Consider the following 18,169-nt stretch of genomic DNA (forward strand, 5'->3'; position numbering starts at 1 on the left):
CGAAAGCCAGGACGCCCTTCTCATGGAGACTGCCGCGGCCATCCAACGAGCGGCCGTGTCCGCCGCATCTGAGGCCGCCTGGAGCGCTGCTTTAGCCGCCATCGTACCTTCATCAACCAGAGCCCGGAACTCCTTCCTGTCCTTCTCGTGGAGGGAGGGCTCAAACTTGGGAAGGGATCCCCAAAGGTTAAAATCATATCTGCTCAAGAGTGCCTGGTGGTTGGCCACTCTGAGCTGAAAACTCGCAGACGAATAAAACTTTCTTCCAAAGGAGTCCAGCCTGCGAGTATCTTTGTCCTTAGGGGTGGGAGCGGGTTGGCCGTGTCTCTCCCGATGGTTAACGGACTCCACCACCAGAGTGATCGGAGCTGGGTGAGAGTAGAGATACTCGTGCCCCTTCGTGGGCACAAAGTACTTCCGCTCGGCCTTTTTGGAAATAGGACTGAGGGATGCAGGGGTCTGCCAGAGGCCAGTAGTGATATTGGCGACCCCTTGATGGAGCGGGAGGGCCACGCGCCCCGGCGTCGAGGAGGTAAGGACATTGAACAACGTGTCCGATGGTTCCTCCATCTCCTCAGCCTGGAGCTGGAGGTTTGAAGCTACCCTCCTGAGAAGCTCCAGGTGGGCATTGAAATCCTCCTGAGAGACCAGAGGAAGGGCAGCCACAGAGTCATCTGGTGCCAAGGAGGTCGGTGCCGCGGTGTCGTCGGCACCCGGTGGTACCGGTAGCTCGATGTCCTGACCCTGGGCCCGAGTCAGTGCTGGAAGGTCGGTACCCACTGCCTCATCACGGTGCCGAGGTGGTGACATCGGCTGGGCTTGGGACACTCCTGCCACGGAGTGGGGTCCCGGCGGTGCCCACTGGCACCACTGTCCCTGCCAGGGAACGGCCTGGCCCTGGGATGCAAGGGGGCCCGGAAGGGCCGGCTGGTCCTGCGGCACCGAGCGGCTCGAGGAGGGGCAGCTGCGTGCCAAGGCGGAGGTCTGGGACGAACGCACGGTGCCGTACGAACGACTGGAGCAGTCCCAAACATGACGTCTACGGCCCCTGGACGAGGACAGGTAGGAGTTGGGAGTGCTGTCTCTGTATTCCCTCCGGCGCCCGAGACTACGACGCCTCGGTGCCTGGGACTCCCGTGACGAAATTAAAAAGAAATAAGGCGGCGCTCCCGGCACCGGAAGCGTCATAGTGTCGCATGCGGCCTGAGCTGCCTCTGGCATCGAAGGCATTCTCACCTCTGGTGAGGCACGCGTGGAGGGCACCGGACTACTCCGCTCCACCCGAGTTGGAGGTCTCGGTCCCGATGGGGATCGTGGGCTGCCCAACGTGGGTCTGGCCTCACCCCGTTCTTTCTCCTGGCGCCGCTGAGTCTTCCCTTGCTTCTTAGAAGGGGAGCGGTGCCGGCTCGTCGACGGGGCCTCGCTGCGCATCGATGACATGGTACCGGGCGCGGAATCCGGACGGCGCACCGCAAGTCCTTCGCTACGCGCCGAAGACGAGGTGCCCGGCACTGGGTCGGCTCGACGCGCCGGTGCCGGGGCCAATGCCGACTCCATTAAGAGGGCTCGGAGTCGGATCTCACGCTCCTTCTTTGTTCGCGGCTTGAAGGAACGGCAAATCTTACACCTCTCACTAATATGAGCCTCGCCCAGACAGCGAAGACACTGAATGTGTGGATCGCTTCTGGGCATAGAGTTGCGACAAGAGTCGCATGACTTGAAGCCTGGGCCACGGGGCATGCCCCGAGCCAGGCACCAACGAAAGAAAGTTCAGCAAAACAGTTCAGTGAGACTGGACACCACTAAGGCTATAAACTCTGCAGCCAAGGCTGGAGCACAAAATTCCGACTACCTTCACTGGCGGCAAGAAGGAACTGAGGGTGGGGGGAGCACACAGCCCTCTTTATGGCGCGATATGTCGGCGCCACTCCAGGGGTCGCAGCGGTGCTCCCCCCACTACGGATGCTGCTAAGGGAAAAACTTCCGGCACCGGTGCACGTAGCGAGCACGCACACCTACTGTGGAATACACAGGAGCAATCACTCGAAGAAGAATGCAACTGTTATGTACACTGTATGTCGATGTTCAAGTGCACATGTAATTTAATAGCCATTGCTTTCTCCCTCACTTCTATAGTAAAAGGGGTGTTCTGAAACTTGGAGGTAGTTGACAAGCACTCTATCATCAAGGTAAAATTATCTGAGGAGAGAGCAGACGTACATGTTTTAGCTGGCAATCTCTCCACACAAAGCAAAATTCTGAGAATGCTTGTCAATGAAAACCACAGCTATCTAACTTTGCCTTAATCAACTTAGATAGCAACAGGCATTCTCAGAGACCCAACCAAACACAAAGAATGGATGGCAGTCAATAAGGAGCACCCAGCTTTTGCTCAAAATGCTCTGGGAGACAAGCCTGAAATCCAGTTCTCTCACCAACAAAGAAATCTGAAAAATCAGTGATCAATTAAAAGGGCAATTAAGAGAGCAAGGCAGTCTGGAGTAATCAGATTTCATACCACATGAAAGTGTTCAGGCAGACTGCTACTTGTGCTGTGTAAGGATGAGACCAAATAATATTTCTTGGCCTCAGTCAAACCTCTTCTGTGCAGCAGTACAAGTTATCTGTACAAAAGATGATCTGACTCTCGGTGGGTCTTCAGCCAATTCTTCTCCATTCACAAGGCTTAGCTGTTTTAACTTCCAAAATTCTGTTATGCTATGGTGCCCTTTGGGCACCTGAGACAGCCAGGACACAGCAGATATTGGAGAGTCCTATCAACTCAATCAGTTGACAGAAGCTGTTAGCTGGAAAGGGAGGCCTGATCTGCCTCATCACCAGTGAAGAGACAACCAAAATGTACGATAATAAAGCATTAAGACAAATAAAAATCAATACCAGGAACATGGATATGAAATATCCCACTTATTTAAAAAAAAAAAAAAAATCAGATTAGGGGTGCATTTTCAAACTTCTCAGTAGGGTTTACCCAGTATCTCAGCCAGCCAAACCAGTCCCCAAAGCCAAGTCAAACATATGGTCAACCTTATGGGAGTTCTCCTTGATCTGCAAGGTAATCAAGCTTAATCTTCCATAGCTGGACTTGTTGTGCAGTGCTAACAATAGCTAGGGTCACCTTTAAGCACAAATTTGAGCAAGCAACTGCTAGGGACGGTGAGCAAATCTGCAATTCACGTACCTGTCCAATTTCTTTCCAACAGGTTCTGAGCACAAGGCAAATCATGCACCAATTCTCACTAGTCTAGCTCCTCTAAAGCCTTCAGTCCCAACCCTTGTTGGTAATCTGCAAATCTTACTGCTAGCCTTTATGGTTTGGTTAGTAACAGAAAGCAAAGACAACTCACACAAACGAAACAGATATGTTAAGTAAGGAGGTGCCTTTTTTTTTTTTTTTTTTGGTAAACAGTCCTATTTCATATCACAGGGGTTGGCAACGTTTGGCACGCGGCTCGCCAGGGTAAGCACCCTGGCGGGCCGGGCCAGTTTATTTACCTGCTGACGCGGCAGGTTCGGCCGATCGCGGCCCCCACTGGCCACGGTTCGCCGTCCCGGGCCAATGGGGCCGGCGGGAAGCCGCGGCCAGCACATCGCTCGCCCGCGTCGCTTCTCGCCGCCCCCATTGGCCCAGAACGGCGAACCGCGGCCAGTGGGGGCAGCGATCGGCCGAACCTGCCGCGTCAGCAGGTAAATAAACTGGCCCGGCCCGCCAGGGTGCTTACCCTGGCGAGCCGCGTGCCAAACGTTGCCGACCCCTGTCATATCATAACCACATTGACCATCATGGACATTAGCTCAACTCCATGTAAAAGTGGGAGTTTACAAAACTACATTAGTTAATGCTTGTTATAAGGACTGTATACACTTATTTGTTCAATGTTCAGTTAATTAAGTTTAAATTTAATTGAAATAGCTGCAATACAACCAAGCAGCTCACCCTTACAAGATCAGAGTCGTCCCTCTTGTCAGTTTTCTTTCCTGGTAAAGGTGAAGCCATTGTGAAATCTTCATTTTCACTGTGGTCCATCTCAGTACTGTCAAGCCTATCAACGCAGACATTTATCATCACTTAATATCAGGAATGCAGTAACATAATTTTAATGTGATTGCTTGGATCTAAACTGTCAAATTGGCAGCAGCTTTGTCTACATAATAAATCTAAAAAACAAACAAGAGCGAACTGAGCATACCTTTAGTTATTTTTCAGATCACCTATCACTGGCAATATCATAACGGGTGACTTATATAACACTTATTTTTATGGTTTTTCCTCAGCATTTTTGCAATTACTGAAGAAATCTGTTTTAATAAGAGTCAATCACCCAGGCCATCCTCTGTCTTTGATTCAGCAGTGAAGACATAATGCTCAGTTTATGACATCCCAATCAGGCTGATGTCAAATAAATTCAATACTTCTGTGACACAACGCAGAAAAGATTAAGCATCCTGCAGGATAAATGACCCAAATTCAACCTTTAGGGACATATTGGTAGATAATGTTTGTGTTTTTACATACATATTGTTAGAGGTTAACAATGTAACCAAACGGTTCCTGCCTGTGCTATATTCTGTTAATTCAGAGATCAACTTTTTTCCCCTAAGTTTTCCTCATGTTAAATTCCTCTAAAACCATGCATTAAAAATTCAAATTCTGGAATAAGAATTTAGCTTAATAGCTGCATAATACATTAATCAACAAGACTAGAATTCAGAAGATGACTGAGCCCTAAGCCAGAAAAGGTTTGGCAAAGTCATTCAACTTCAGTTATTGGAGCTGACACATGGCAGTATGTCGCATCATAGCATAAATTGTCACTCCCACCCAAAACAAAGATGTTGATGGCAAAATGGGGGGCACTGAAACACAGTGATGAGAATTTTTAAAAATAGTAATTTCAAGACTTAAAATTCTTAATCCTGCACCATCTAAATGATGGAATAGATAATTCATTTAGCTTCACAGATGATAAACATAATAAACTTGTTAAACAATTCAATAGTAAAATAGGACAGTTCATATATCATGTAATTGTGCAAAGTGAAAGAGTGAGACACCTAGAGACAGTATTTTTTCAATTAGTGAAGGCTGTGTTTGGATACTTGTTACCTGACAGTAACTTTAAAGCTGTTTTACATAGATTCTCAAGTAAGTCGGTTAAGATTGCTCCCCAGCTAAGGTGGCAATTATTTTATTATTTACATACCAGATATTGGGGCAGATTGGCTAAATCATAGGACAAGATTCTGTACCTCTTTCAAAGTTCAAGCAAAACACATGTATACAGTCCTTTTTGCAAAAGTACAAGTGATATAGTGTGTATATAAATACACCCCCACACCAGTGCGTGTTTTTTTTTTTTTTAAACTGTGTGTGTACACTATGGCCTAGTTGATAGAGCACCAGAATGGGAGCAGGAGACTTGGGTTCTATTCCCAGCTTTGCCACTGGCCTGCTGGGTGACCTTAGGCAAGTCACTTCACTGCTCTGTGCCTCTATTTCCCAATGATACATACCTTCTTTGTAAAGCACTTTTGGATTTACTAAAGTAAAGCACTATATAAGAGCTAAGTATTATTATAGTATATGGAGGACCATTTTGTTTCATCTACCTTGGGGCTGGAATGAGGCAGGCATTTTAACACAGCAAACATTGCACAATTGTTTAGGGACAAGAAGTGAAGACTATCTTATCTAATAGAGCAAAGGGATAATTTAGGTATGTGGAATATAGTTCCTTATTCTAAGATATGGTCTGAAGACTGTCGTAGTTATTCCTACTCTTAGAAAAATGTGCAAATGAGATCTTTAATGGACAGGAGTGATCAAGAGCTCAGTTTTATATTTCATCTCAAAGACTATATACATATACTGTGTTGCAATGTCCTGCCATCATGCTGGTAGATTGGTTCAGTACTGATCACAAAGAGGAGTGATACCTATTGAGTCATTAGCATCCTTTTGTGCAGTATTGTGTTTTTTCCTTGGAGGTCTCCATTCAAGTACTGACCAAGCTTGGTCCTGTTCAACTCGTAAGATCTGATGAGATTACAGTCCAGGCTATACATTTTGTAGCATTGCAGCAATGAGAAGACTGCTCAACAATCCGAATCTAGCTATATTATTAGCCTAACAGACTGAGTTTACTCACTGGAGCAGGGAAGAAACTGGCCTCCAGTCTGTCTTCAGTGAACAACTATTTCCATATACTACTTGTATTCCTTCTTAATTATTGTTCATCATGGTGCCTCCAGCAGGTGCTCCCAGCAGGTGCTCCAATATATGCAATCAATCGCCTTCATCAACCGCTCACAAATTCTTTAGTTATAAACCACTGGTCACATTAAAACTAATATTACAAATTAAAAGGTGATACATTGTCCAGAGACAACGTAATTCACCACCACAGGACAGTCTACCAAAAATCTTAGATCATGAGAGAGCTCACATGTCCTTAAACTCTCAGACTCAATGGGAGATGATGATGATGTAGCTAGAATTACTGTTTACTACACAAGCTTGATGGGAACCCCAGATCTATAACTGAATGTGGGTTGCTTTTTATTTTACATTGTACATGATGATTTGAATTTAGCTTGCTTTCATGTAATGTGTTTGGACTGCTTTTTAAAAAAAACTTATCTATTTTTATTGTGGTAGTGAGCCAAATTCTGGTTTCAGTTATACTAGTGTGCTGGTTATTCTGGATGTACACCAACACAAGAGAATAGAATTCAGTCTAGCACTTTTAACCAATATTATAGAAACCCTTGCAGCTTTCATAAAAATACTTGCGCATCAAAGCTGCACTGCTGTATACCCACCTCCCTTTGATCCTTCCTGGAGAGCTTGGATTTGAACTGCTGCTGGCATTGCTTACAGTTTCCATTCGTGAAGATTTGGATTGGGACTGCTTGCCTGCTGCCGAAAGAGGCTTATTAACTGCTCCAAGAACATTGGCTGCTTTGGGCTGAAACAAAAAATATTTTTTTTTATTTTAATCTACATATTTAGTATGTTACAAAACTAGTCTCAAACATGTACTAAGCTTAAAATGTCTGCATGCAACCTGCACACATTCTACAATCACCAGTGTCTTTTTTTTTTTTTTAATTAGAACACAATTTACTTAAAAAGCAGAAATAAAAAGACAAAAAAGTTACAACTGAAGCCAAATGGAAGGTGGCAGAGACTACGATTTCCATGAGGAAAAAATAGGTTCAGAAGCAAAACATTTGGGATGAAGTCCTGACCCCATTAAAATCGATGAGATTTTTGCTACGGACTTCAGTGAGATTAAGATTTCACCCGGGGAGCCAAAATTTCCAAACATGATTGGATCTTAGGTTAGCACTTCAATAAAGAGTGATTTGATTTTCAGTGGGGCAGAGTACCTTCAGCTCCCACTGACTTTAATACAAGTTTAAGAGGTTAAGTCACTCTCAGTATTAAGCCACATACCTAGATGCCTAACTAGAGAGACAAATTTGAAAACCTGCTAGAGATAATACATATAAAAGAACATAACTATTCTTACTCTCTTATGGATGACAGTATAATCCATTATTTACTTTTTCATTACAGGACTGTTTAATATTAAACCACTCCCTGACTCTAGCTCACTACACTGAATGATGAAGCTGTGTAACATGCAAGCTTTACCAAAGACAGTTAGTTATCAGTGATTCTGTAGACAGAATGTGTGTCTTATGGAGGTGCTCGTTGTGCCTCCAAAGTTAAGGTTGAACTGAGTTTTACACTTACAGAAGGGATTCACTCTGTTGTGTATGAAGACCATAAAATATCCTTCCCACAATTGCGTTATTCTCTGTATATAGTATTAATTTTTCTCAGAATGTACAAGTAAATCTGTTACTTTATTTAACATCAATCAACAAATAGGTCATTTAAGAAATTTAGCACCACTTCAGACACCCTTTTGTCCTGAATGATCTTAGCAATGAGAAAAACTCTTCAAACTTCTCATACAGTTAAAACTCATTTAAATCTTGTGTATAGGCTACTTTTGAAGACACGTGGTTATAATTAAGCTAAATTAACACCAATTGTTGTATCTAAGATTTGATTATAGGCAGGGCCATATCAACAGGTCAGATCATTCTTAATTTAGCTCAGACATTAGAGATAACACAATTAAACATTACCATTCATCTGCACCCAATTTGCATGCAACAGTTCTATCTATTGTAATGAGAGAGACGGGACTCCTGTCAGAAGTTTTTACTGGTTGGTTACTTGGCCCCAATTGTCGCTTCTATGACCACTTGCTAGTTTGGTGTCTTGACTCAGGCAGAAACACAAAGGCAGCCCTTAGAGCAAGGGAGCCTTACAGGGGCTGGACTGGGCTCCAATCCAAAACTGGACTATAGATTCCTACATTATAGAATCATAGAAATGTAAGGCTGGTAGGGACCTTGAGAGGTCATCTAGTTCAACCCCCTGCACTGACGCAGGACCAAATATACCTAGACCATTCCTCAGGGGTGAAAGTAAGCCTCCCCCAGCCAGACCTTCTGCGCTGCCCGGCCCGCGCCGCCAGGGGCTCCAGCTATGATTTAAATCGCTGGGCCCCAGAGCAGCTGCCCCTTTTCCCCTCCCCCCCCCCATCAGCTGCCTAGGGTCTCTACCGGGGACTGCATGCGGCCCCGTACTGGCGGCCACTTCTTACCGGTATGCTGTACCGGCCCATTTTCAGCTCTGCCATTCCTGACCATTGTATAAGGCCAGAAGGGACGACTGTGATCACCTACTCTGACCTCCTGCATAACACAGGACATAAAATGTCCCTGAATTAATTCCTGTTTGGACTAGGGCATATCTTTTAGAAAAAAAATCCCATCTTGATTTAAAAATTCCAATGATGGAGACTCCACTACAACCCTTTGTAAATTATTCCAATGGCTAATTATCACTTAAAAATTTGCACCTTTTTCCAATGGGAATTTGACTAGCTTCAATGTTCTGCCACTGGATCTTGTTATACCTTGCCTGCTAGACTGAAAAGCCCATTATCAAATTTTTGTTTCCCATGTAGATATTTCTAGATTGTGATCAAATTATCCTTAAACCTTCTCTTTGTTAAACTACACTGAGATTCCAAAGTCCATCACTATAAAACATGTTTTCTAATCCTTTAGTCATTCTCTGAACCCTCACCAATTTATCAACATCCTTCTGGTGGAGACCAGAAATTGATACAGTATTCCAGTTGCACCAGTACCAAATACAGAAGTAATATAACCTCCTTACTCCAACTTGAGATTCCCCTGTATATTTTCTTAACTTTGTTGCCATTATTTCTAGTTCATATTTCATACAGTTTTAGTCTACTATAAATTTTTTTAGAAATATAACATTGTTAAAAAAAAATCCCCAAACATTTTACAAGTTTGCTAAACTTTGTATTATCAGGAGACAACCACCTTACTGTTACGTGTTCTCCCCCCCCCAGCTTCTGTCCCTGTTTTGTGGGATTTGTTTAAAAAAAAAGAAAAAAGAGTAAGCCCTTTGGGGCAGGGGCCATGCCTCCTTTTGTGCCTGTGCAATGGTTAGCCTATTGGGAGAGTTTAGTTGAAAAAACAGATAGGTAATAATAAAAAAAAACACACCTTTCCAGGAGTGAAAAAAGATTTCATTTCCGGAGGGAGATAATTTTTGGTGTTACTGAAATTCTGCAAGCAAGGGAATAAAGAAGGAAAGAAAGGTCAATCAATAAACAAGTTATAAAAAATAGGTTTATGAAGTGGAACAGGCAATTTTTAAAAAAACTACTAAATTTTTTCAAACCATTTATGTTTTTTAAATGCTAAATCTGAACATTTAAGATACCACACGTGCATTGACTTGAGATCATAAGTAAAAAGAGACTATGTAAATTACAAGAGCTCTATTGTAATAAAACAGATGAAAACAACCAGTCTATTTAAATCTTTAGTGCAATTTAATTTGAAGAAAAAAAAAAAAAAAAACCCAACCAAAAACCTAAATTATACCTTGTCAGGCTGCGTGAAATATCGAGCTGGAAGTACTGGGTCTTTAGGGGATTCCAAACTGTATGTTGTACTCTTTGACATAATGATATTCATTGCTACATCACAAACTGTGTAGAGTTTCTGTTACAAAATAAAAATGAGTTATTTTTTTTTAAACAGACTTGGCATCACCCTTAATTTTGACAGTAACAAGTATAAGTTCATTTGAAATTTTTAGCCACTTTAGAGGCATACTGGAAATGATTCAAAGTCCAAAGGGTTTCTTTGCTACCTGAGTGATCAAACTATCTGGTCAAACGGAGCTGGGTCTTGTGGGGTCTCTACATTAGAAAACTGTACATTTCAAGATTAAAACAGTACAGTTAAATGTGATTTCTGAAAATATTCAGTCTGTCTACACTAATTAGTCTGGCTTGTGTAAACCATCCACTTAACAGCACTCTGTTGATGCACCCATGCACTGTAGTAACCTGGGTGGATTTTTCTTGAGAACAGCAAGAGGTACTTCCTTGACACTAGGGTGTGTCTCAGCCAAATTCCAAGTTTCCATTTCAAAGCACGAAGCCCTAGAGCTCTTCAAAGAAATGACTGAGGGAAAAAATGCTTAACCTTGTTCTCAGAAAGGGCTGAACTATTTCCACTGGAACGTTAAAAAACTTTATATCAAGCCCATATCAGACATGGGAAATTTATAAGCAACTAAAACAGTGGTTTTTAGCTGGAAGTGTTAGGCAACCTTAACTGTAAGAATCCTGGTGTTCTCACCTCAACTGCTAGCAGAGGACCTCACCCTCCCTGATTGAACTAACCTCGTTATCTCCAGGCTGATTCTTGCCTGCATATTTATACCTGCCTCTGGAAATTTCCATTACATGCGTCTGATGAAGTGTGCATTCACCCACGAAAGCTTATGCTCCAATATATCTGTTAGTCTTAAAGGTGCCACAGGACTCTCTGTTGCTTTCAGCCTATAATATGTCTACAATATATTTGATGCTACTGTAATGCTAATAATAAACACAATAATCTGGGAGATGTATGTAGTATATAATACGTATATTCCCACAAACAAAAGCCATCTGATCATTGTAATAGTTGCGAAGTACAACCTCCACCCCCAACAAAATTCCTTACAAGTAAAGAAATGTCCTGTTAAGTGAATTATCTTTAACCTACATTATCCACACATCACATTAACTACTCTGTGATACGCTCCACCTCTCCAAATTCCCACAGAAACAATACATACCAAATTCCTGCATCTCTCACTCTAACACAAAACCTTAATAGCAACCACACACTTTTCCCATGTACATAACACATCACACACCTAACTAGTGCATGTCTACGCTACATAAACAGGAATACTAAAGTTTTTGCACTGTAGAAGGGGTGTCAAACTCATACTATGGGGAGGACTAAATTCCATTTTCAATTATGGTCCATAGGGTGCATGGGAGACATATTTAGGACTGTATACCCACTCCTCAATCCACAGAAGATCTCCCACTGTGTCAATGGGAAATATTTACAAAAACAAGGGTAGATGTTGGCTTTACGTAGTACCTAATAAATGTGAAGTACAAAGTTTATTTGTTCAGTGACACACACTGACTACATGGAGTTCATTCCTACATCCTTCCTCAATCCATCCATTAAAATGATTAGAATTGTATAGTTAATACTAAAATTTAAAATGTCATTATTAGGCAAGAGAGTTAATACCCCAAATGAGATTATGGGGGTGACTGGGAGTCTGCAACTCTCAATCACTGTTTCAGGCTATCTGCAGTAAAAGAAAGACACAATCAGTTTATACTCAGTTCATTTGGAAGGTGAGGTGTTGTGTGGGGTGTTTTTGTGCAACCGTGAGAGTTAAAACTTATTTAGGGAGAAAAAAAATAAGCTTACATTCTTCAGAATCTGAATATATCACGGTGATTTACATAAACACATGAAGCGATCCAAATAACTGACATGTTTGTGTTATTAATGCAAGTTAGAGAAATTTGGTTTGTGCATATTTTTAAAATAAATGTTCAAGAAACTGCTTACTGGTACTACACTGCAATTTTTGAACACTGTTGCAAAGTAGAAAAGCCTCACATTACAGAACTTAACCCTAACTTGCCAGAACTTAAACTTATATACCAGTAAAGATATTTTATGCATATTTAAAGAAAATGGTTTATTGAAACTAATTTTAAAAGAAAGATAAAAGGCTCCTGACAATTCCAACTAGCGTCTGAAGAATATAGGCATCTACTGAAGCCAAGTAAAGTAACAGGACACCTAACCTAAAGTAAGTCCATAGTTTTGATTCTTGTGTACAGAACACCTATTGCCTTCTATATATAATTCTATTGAGAAATATACATATTTTAAAATAGGCGTCTAAAAATGCCTCAGTTTCATGATATTGGAATAAATAAGCAACTTTCACTAAAGGTAAAACATACTTCATTCATTTTTGGATCATCTGGTCCTTGAGCATCTTTTGTCTGCTTAATGTTTTCCACCATTTTTCTGATAAACGCATGACTATTATTTTCATTTTTAGACATCAGTATTTCCAGTATGAACCACAGGCACCTAAGGGGAAAAATGGTTTTCCTTATTAAGTACAGTAAGAAAAACTGTCAAAGAAAGTTTAAGAATACAGTTTACTTTAACTTGAATTCATCCACTGATCAGTTTGGCTTTTGGGAATGAATTCATCTTCAAATTTTCTAAAGATACTGGGAAGGAATAACCAAACATAAGAACAGAAAAATGCATTAGTGACATTGAACGGTCCCCAAATGCCTAACACCATTGAGTTAAACAGCCAATATGATCTAGGAATATTTAGTATTTTTTATACCAATTTAAGAAAATAATTACTCTTCATAATTATGTACTGGACAATTTATCATGGTATCTGTAACGTAAAAAGCTATCATGGAATTATCTCAGAAAGTGATAAGTTAGATCTTAGGCCATGTCTACACTTACAAGCTTACAGCAGCACAGCTGTACCGATACAGCTGTGCCACTGTAAAATCGCTTGTGTAGCAGTGTTATGCCAACAAGAGGCCGTAGCTATGTCAGCAGGAGAGCCTCTCCTGCCGACATAGGACTGTGCACTCAAGCACGTATGCCACAAAATTCATGTGACTCATGGGGATTGTTTTTTCCACATCCATAAGCGACAAAAAATTTGCTGGCATACGTGTTAGCATAGACATGGCCTTAGAAATCCTCGGAAAAAAGAATATCAAAGGAAATAGTCTTACTCTTTAATGTCCTTAAGTTGTTCAATATCCTGGACTTTCACATAATCTGGGTCATGTGCCAGAAGGTGGATAGTATATGGAACAACATATTCTGGTAGAAGTGACAATAGTTTTTCTGAAAGTATAGAATAGAATAAAAAAAAGGAAAACAGTTGTGTTAGAAATCTGTATATTAGTTCAGGATTTTTTTTTTTTTTTTGCGCCTTTACATAAAATTCAAAGAGCATTATATAAAGTCAGTCAGCATTAATATATAGGCTAGTGCTGGTTTGGTGGACATAAAGAACAGTTATTTACCCTACAGTAACTGTGGTTCTTTGAGATATTGTAGTCTGTACGGATCCCACAATAAGTGCACTTGCACCTCATGCTCACAAGAACTGATTTTTTGACTGTCTATTGAGGCCTCACATGTGCCTTGTGCCTCGCTTGTTCTCCTGTATGAGGACATAAAGGGCAGGACAGCCGTGACCCTCCTTCTCTCAAAGTTCAACTGAGGACTCTGAAAAGCAGGGACAGAAGGGCAAACTGTATATCTACAATAACTACATCTCGAGGAACCAGTTACTGTAAGGTAATTAACTGTTCTTTCTTCTTCAAGTATGTCTTGGTATGGATTCCAGCATAAGTGACTGGCATGCAATAACCTCCCTGGATGGTGGGAATGAGGAGTTTCAGCTGTATCAATCAAATGGTGATTGCATACTGCTCTCCTAAACAGGTGTCTGACCTGGCTGCCATGTCAAGGGCATAATATTGAACAAAAGTAAGCAGGTTACTTCATGTACTGCTACCGTGCAAATCTCAGAAAATACCATGTTTCTGAAGCAGGTTAATAATGCCACCTGTGCCCTGGTGGAATGTGCTTTGATGTTCAGTGGGAGAGGCTTGGCAGCCCAATTGATAGCAGGTGGAAATATACTCCGTGACCCACTGAGAGTCTCTGAGTTAGCTTGGCCTGATATGGCTACAAAGAGGCAGAGAGAGAACCTGAAAAGCTTGGTCCTGTTAAGGTAATAAAGCAAGGCTCTGGAGACATCTGAACTATGCAGCTTCTTCTCTCCCGGTGTTGAGTGTGGATCAGGAAGGAGACTGGTAAGGTGATGGATTGGTTCAGGTAGAATTCCGAGACTATTTTCGGGATGAACTTGGGATGTGGTCTCATCACCACTTTGTTCCTGTGGCAGGGTGTTTAAGGTGCCAGCTGCAATGGCTTGGAGTTCGCTGAATCTCCATGCCTAGGTAATGGCCATGACAAAGACATCCTGATAGTTCAGAGGGCATGTTGAACATTTCAACAGCAGCTCAAAGGCAGGCTCTATAAGCTTTAAAAGGATGATTCTAAGGTCCCACATGAGAATTGGGTCTCTGACTGGAGCACAAGTATGAAGAAGGCTCTAGGAATTTCGATACCAGAGGATATGAACTGGAGTATGACATGCTGATATTGTGGCAAGGTGAACCTTAAGGGAGTTAAATGCTAGCCCAGTTTGTTTCAGAAGTATTATGTAATCCAAGATTCAAGTAAGTCTTTGTGGTGCAAAGTCTCCTCCTCCGCACAAGAATTTCCTGAACTTGTAGGGCACAATCTTTTACAACAGTGCTGTCAGTCAGTCAACATCCAAGCCATCAAGTACAATGACTGCAGGTGCAGCATCTGACTGAGGTTCTGGGATATTATGTCTAGGTAAGCCAGGTGGCATATGGGAGGCTGCTTGGAAATCTAGAACCGGTCCAACAACCAAAACCACTTGGGCTATCATATCAGTATGGGGCTATCATGATGATCAAGGTCTTGTCATCTGATTTTAGATATTATTCATGGGCTCGGGTGAAATCAGGGGAACTGGCAGTAAAGCATACAGGAGGCCCCGAGACCACAAAAAAGATGAAGGCATCTAGCAGGAAGCCAGGGCTCTCACTTTTTTGGGGGCAGAAATTTGGACACTTGATGTTGTCCACTGTGGCAAACAAATCTGTGGTGGGAGTTTCTCACTGACAGAATATTGGGTCTAGGATAGAATTTCCACAGTGACCACTCATGACTGGTTACCACATTTCTATTCAGGAAATCTACTGTTGACCCCTGACAGGTGTAGAGTTTGTGGGATCATGTCCCAGAACTTGAAGCCTTCCTGGCAAAAAGGAGATGACTGAGCATCTCCTTGTTAGTTATATAGTGCCTTACCAATGTGGTGTTCATCAAGATGTGAACCATGAGTTGCACAGAATGGGCAAGATGCTATATAGGCTAATCTGATTACCCTCAGCTCCAAGACATCCATATGTAGTTTCAAATCATCTTGAGACCACGTGCCTTGCATCTGAAGGTGGTTCAAGTAAACATCTCAGTCGGCTCTGCAGCATCCACGAGAGGAGTTACTGTTGGGGAGAGGGATAGAAGGTGTCACCCTTTCCTCAAAGCAAGCTCTCACAGGACTTGAGGTAAGATTATGATCATCCTGTTCATGTGATGTCTGAAAGGACCTCAGCCACAGTTATAAGTGTTGAAGGTAAAATCTGGCATGTACTTGTATGCTGATTTAGGGCTTTAAGAGTCTCAGACACACAAACACAGTCATAGTCTTGCCTGTAGGTCATATACTGGTGGACTGAAGAGATTGGAACTTGTCATCTGGCAGTTAGGCTTCTTCAGATCTAGAGCTGATCAAGGTTCCTATAAAATCTTATCAGTGATGGTGAGAGATTATTTCTCAGTTCACAAGGAGTCCCAGTTGAGATAAAAGTGAAAGGACACAATCTGAGGCTATTTAAATCACCTGCTGTGTCCTGTCCCTGATCAGTCAGTTGTCCGGATACAGGCATACATGGATCTTCCATTTCCTTAAATGTGCTACCACGACCACCAGTGAAAACTCTCAGTGCAGTGGAGAGTCTGAAGGGCAGAACCTTGTATTGTAATGATTGGGCCCCACCATGAATCTTAGGTACTTCCTGTGAGCTGAGTGGAGGCTATGTAAACGTAAATATAAGAACAGCCATTCAGTAGAACCTCAGAGTTATAAACACCAGAGTTATGAACTGGCCAGTCAACCACAGACCTCGTTTGGAACTGGAAGTACACAATCAGGCAGCAGCAGAGATTTAAAAAAAAAAAAAAGAAAGCAAATACACTACCATACTGTGTTAAATGTAAACTATTAAAAAAAAAAAAAGGAAAGCAGCATTTTTCTTCTGCATAGTAAAGTTTCAAAGCTGTATACAGTTAAAGTTCAGTTGTAAACTTTTGAAAGAACCATAATGTTTTATTCAGATATACAAATATTTCAGAGTTACGAACAACCTCCATTCCTGAGGTTCTACTGTACTGGGTCAGACCAAAGGTCCATCTAGCTCAGTATTCTATCTTTCAACAGTGGTCAAAGCCAGTGCTTCAGAGGGAATGAACAGAACAGGTAATCAAGTGATCCATGCCCCGTCATCCATTCCCAGCTTCTGGCAACCAGAGGCTGAGGACACCATCTCTGCCCACCCTGGCTAATAGCCATTGATGGACCTATTCTCTATGAATTTATCTAGTTCTTTTTTGAACCCTGTTGTAGTCTTGGCCTTCACATCTTCTGGCAAAGAGTTCCACAGGTTGACTCTGCACTATGTGAAGGAATACTTCCTTTTGTTTGTTTTAAAGCTGCTGCCTATTAATTTCATGTGGTGACCCCTAGATCTTGTGTTATGAGGAGTACACAACACTTCCTTATTTACTTTCTCCACATCAGTCATGATTTTATAGATCTCTATCATATCCCCCCTTAGTCATGTCTTTTCCACCTGAAAAGTCTCTGTCTTATTAATCTCTCCTCATATAGAAGCTATTCCATACCCCTAATCATTTTTGTTGTTTTTTTCTGTATCTTTTCCAATTTTAATACATCTTTTTTGAGATGGGGTGACCACATCTGCATGCAGTATTCAAGATGTGGGCGTACATTCATTTATATAGAGGCAATATCATACTTTGTCTTATTATCTATCCCTTTCCTAATGATTCACAACATTCTGTTAGCTTGTTTGATTGCTAATGCACATTGAATGGATAGTTTCAGAAAACTATTCATAATGACTCCAAGATCTCGTTCTTAAGTGGTAACAGCTAATTTAGACCCCATCATTTCATATGTATAGTTGGGATTAGGTTTTCCAATGTGCATTACTTTCAATTATCAAAACTGAATTTCATCTGCCATTTTGTTGGCCTGTCATCCAGTTTTGTGAAATCCCTTTGTAACTCTTTGCAGTCTACTATGGACTTAACTATCTTGAGTAGCTTTTTATCATCTGTAAATTTTGCCACCTCACTTTTTGCCCCTTTTTCCAGATCATTTATGAGCATGTTGAAGGTCCCAGTACAGACCCCTGGGGAATACCACTATTTACCACACTCCATTCTGAAAACTGACCATTTATTCCTATCCTTTGTTTCCTATCTTTTAACCAGTTACTGATCTGTGAGAGGATCTTCTCTCTTATCCCATGACAGCTTACTTTGCTCAAGAGTCTTTGGTGAGGGACCTTGTTAAAGGCTTTCTGAAAATCTATCTCCATGAGATCACCTTTGTCCACATGTTTGTTGACCCCTTGATTAGTTCCTTGATGCCTGTGCAGGCAAGCCCATTACTCCCAACAAGGCCATGACACATTGTATGAGTACAGATGACCCCATGCTGTTGGCTGGACCAACAGCAGGCTTGGTGGGCCAGTGGTGGCTGAGGACTGCAGGTCTCTCAATGGCACACCTGAGAGGGGAAGGGTCTCTGGTTGATGACATGGAGAATAATGTCCGCCCTGGTGAAGGCTCAGAGGAGTAGAATTCCTCTAGGGATGGCATCAACGTACAACGCACTAAC

At 42.0% G+C, this 18,169-nt stretch overlaps 1 protein-coding gene across 1 annotated transcript in view; it reads right to left on the bottom strand.

The window, feature by feature from the left end:
* The window catches only part of PDS5B (PDS5 cohesin associated factor B), a 252,523-nt gene that overhangs the window by 27,716 nt on the left and 206,638 nt on the right, over positions 1 to 18,169 (bottom strand). The window contains exons 26-31 of the mRNA XM_065403763.1: positions 13,305 to 13,419; positions 12,489 to 12,621; positions 10,030 to 10,149; positions 9,646 to 9,708; positions 6,841 to 6,986; positions 3,956 to 4,061 (exon numbers count right to left, since the gene is read on the bottom strand). Of these exons, the coding sequence (XP_065259835.1) occupies positions 3,956 to 4,061; positions 6,841 to 6,986; positions 9,646 to 9,708; positions 10,030 to 10,149; positions 12,489 to 12,621; positions 13,305 to 13,419 (683 nt within the window). The remainder of the gene's footprint in view (positions 1 to 3,955; positions 4,062 to 6,840; positions 6,987 to 9,645; positions 9,709 to 10,029; positions 10,150 to 12,488; positions 12,622 to 13,304; positions 13,420 to 18,169) is intronic.

Source organism: Emys orbicularis, chromosome 1 (assembly GCF_028017835.1).
Source record: "Emys orbicularis isolate rEmyOrb1 chromosome 1, rEmyOrb1.hap1, whole genome shotgun sequence".
NCBI lineage: Eukaryota > Metazoa > Chordata > Testudines > Emydidae > Emys > Emys orbicularis.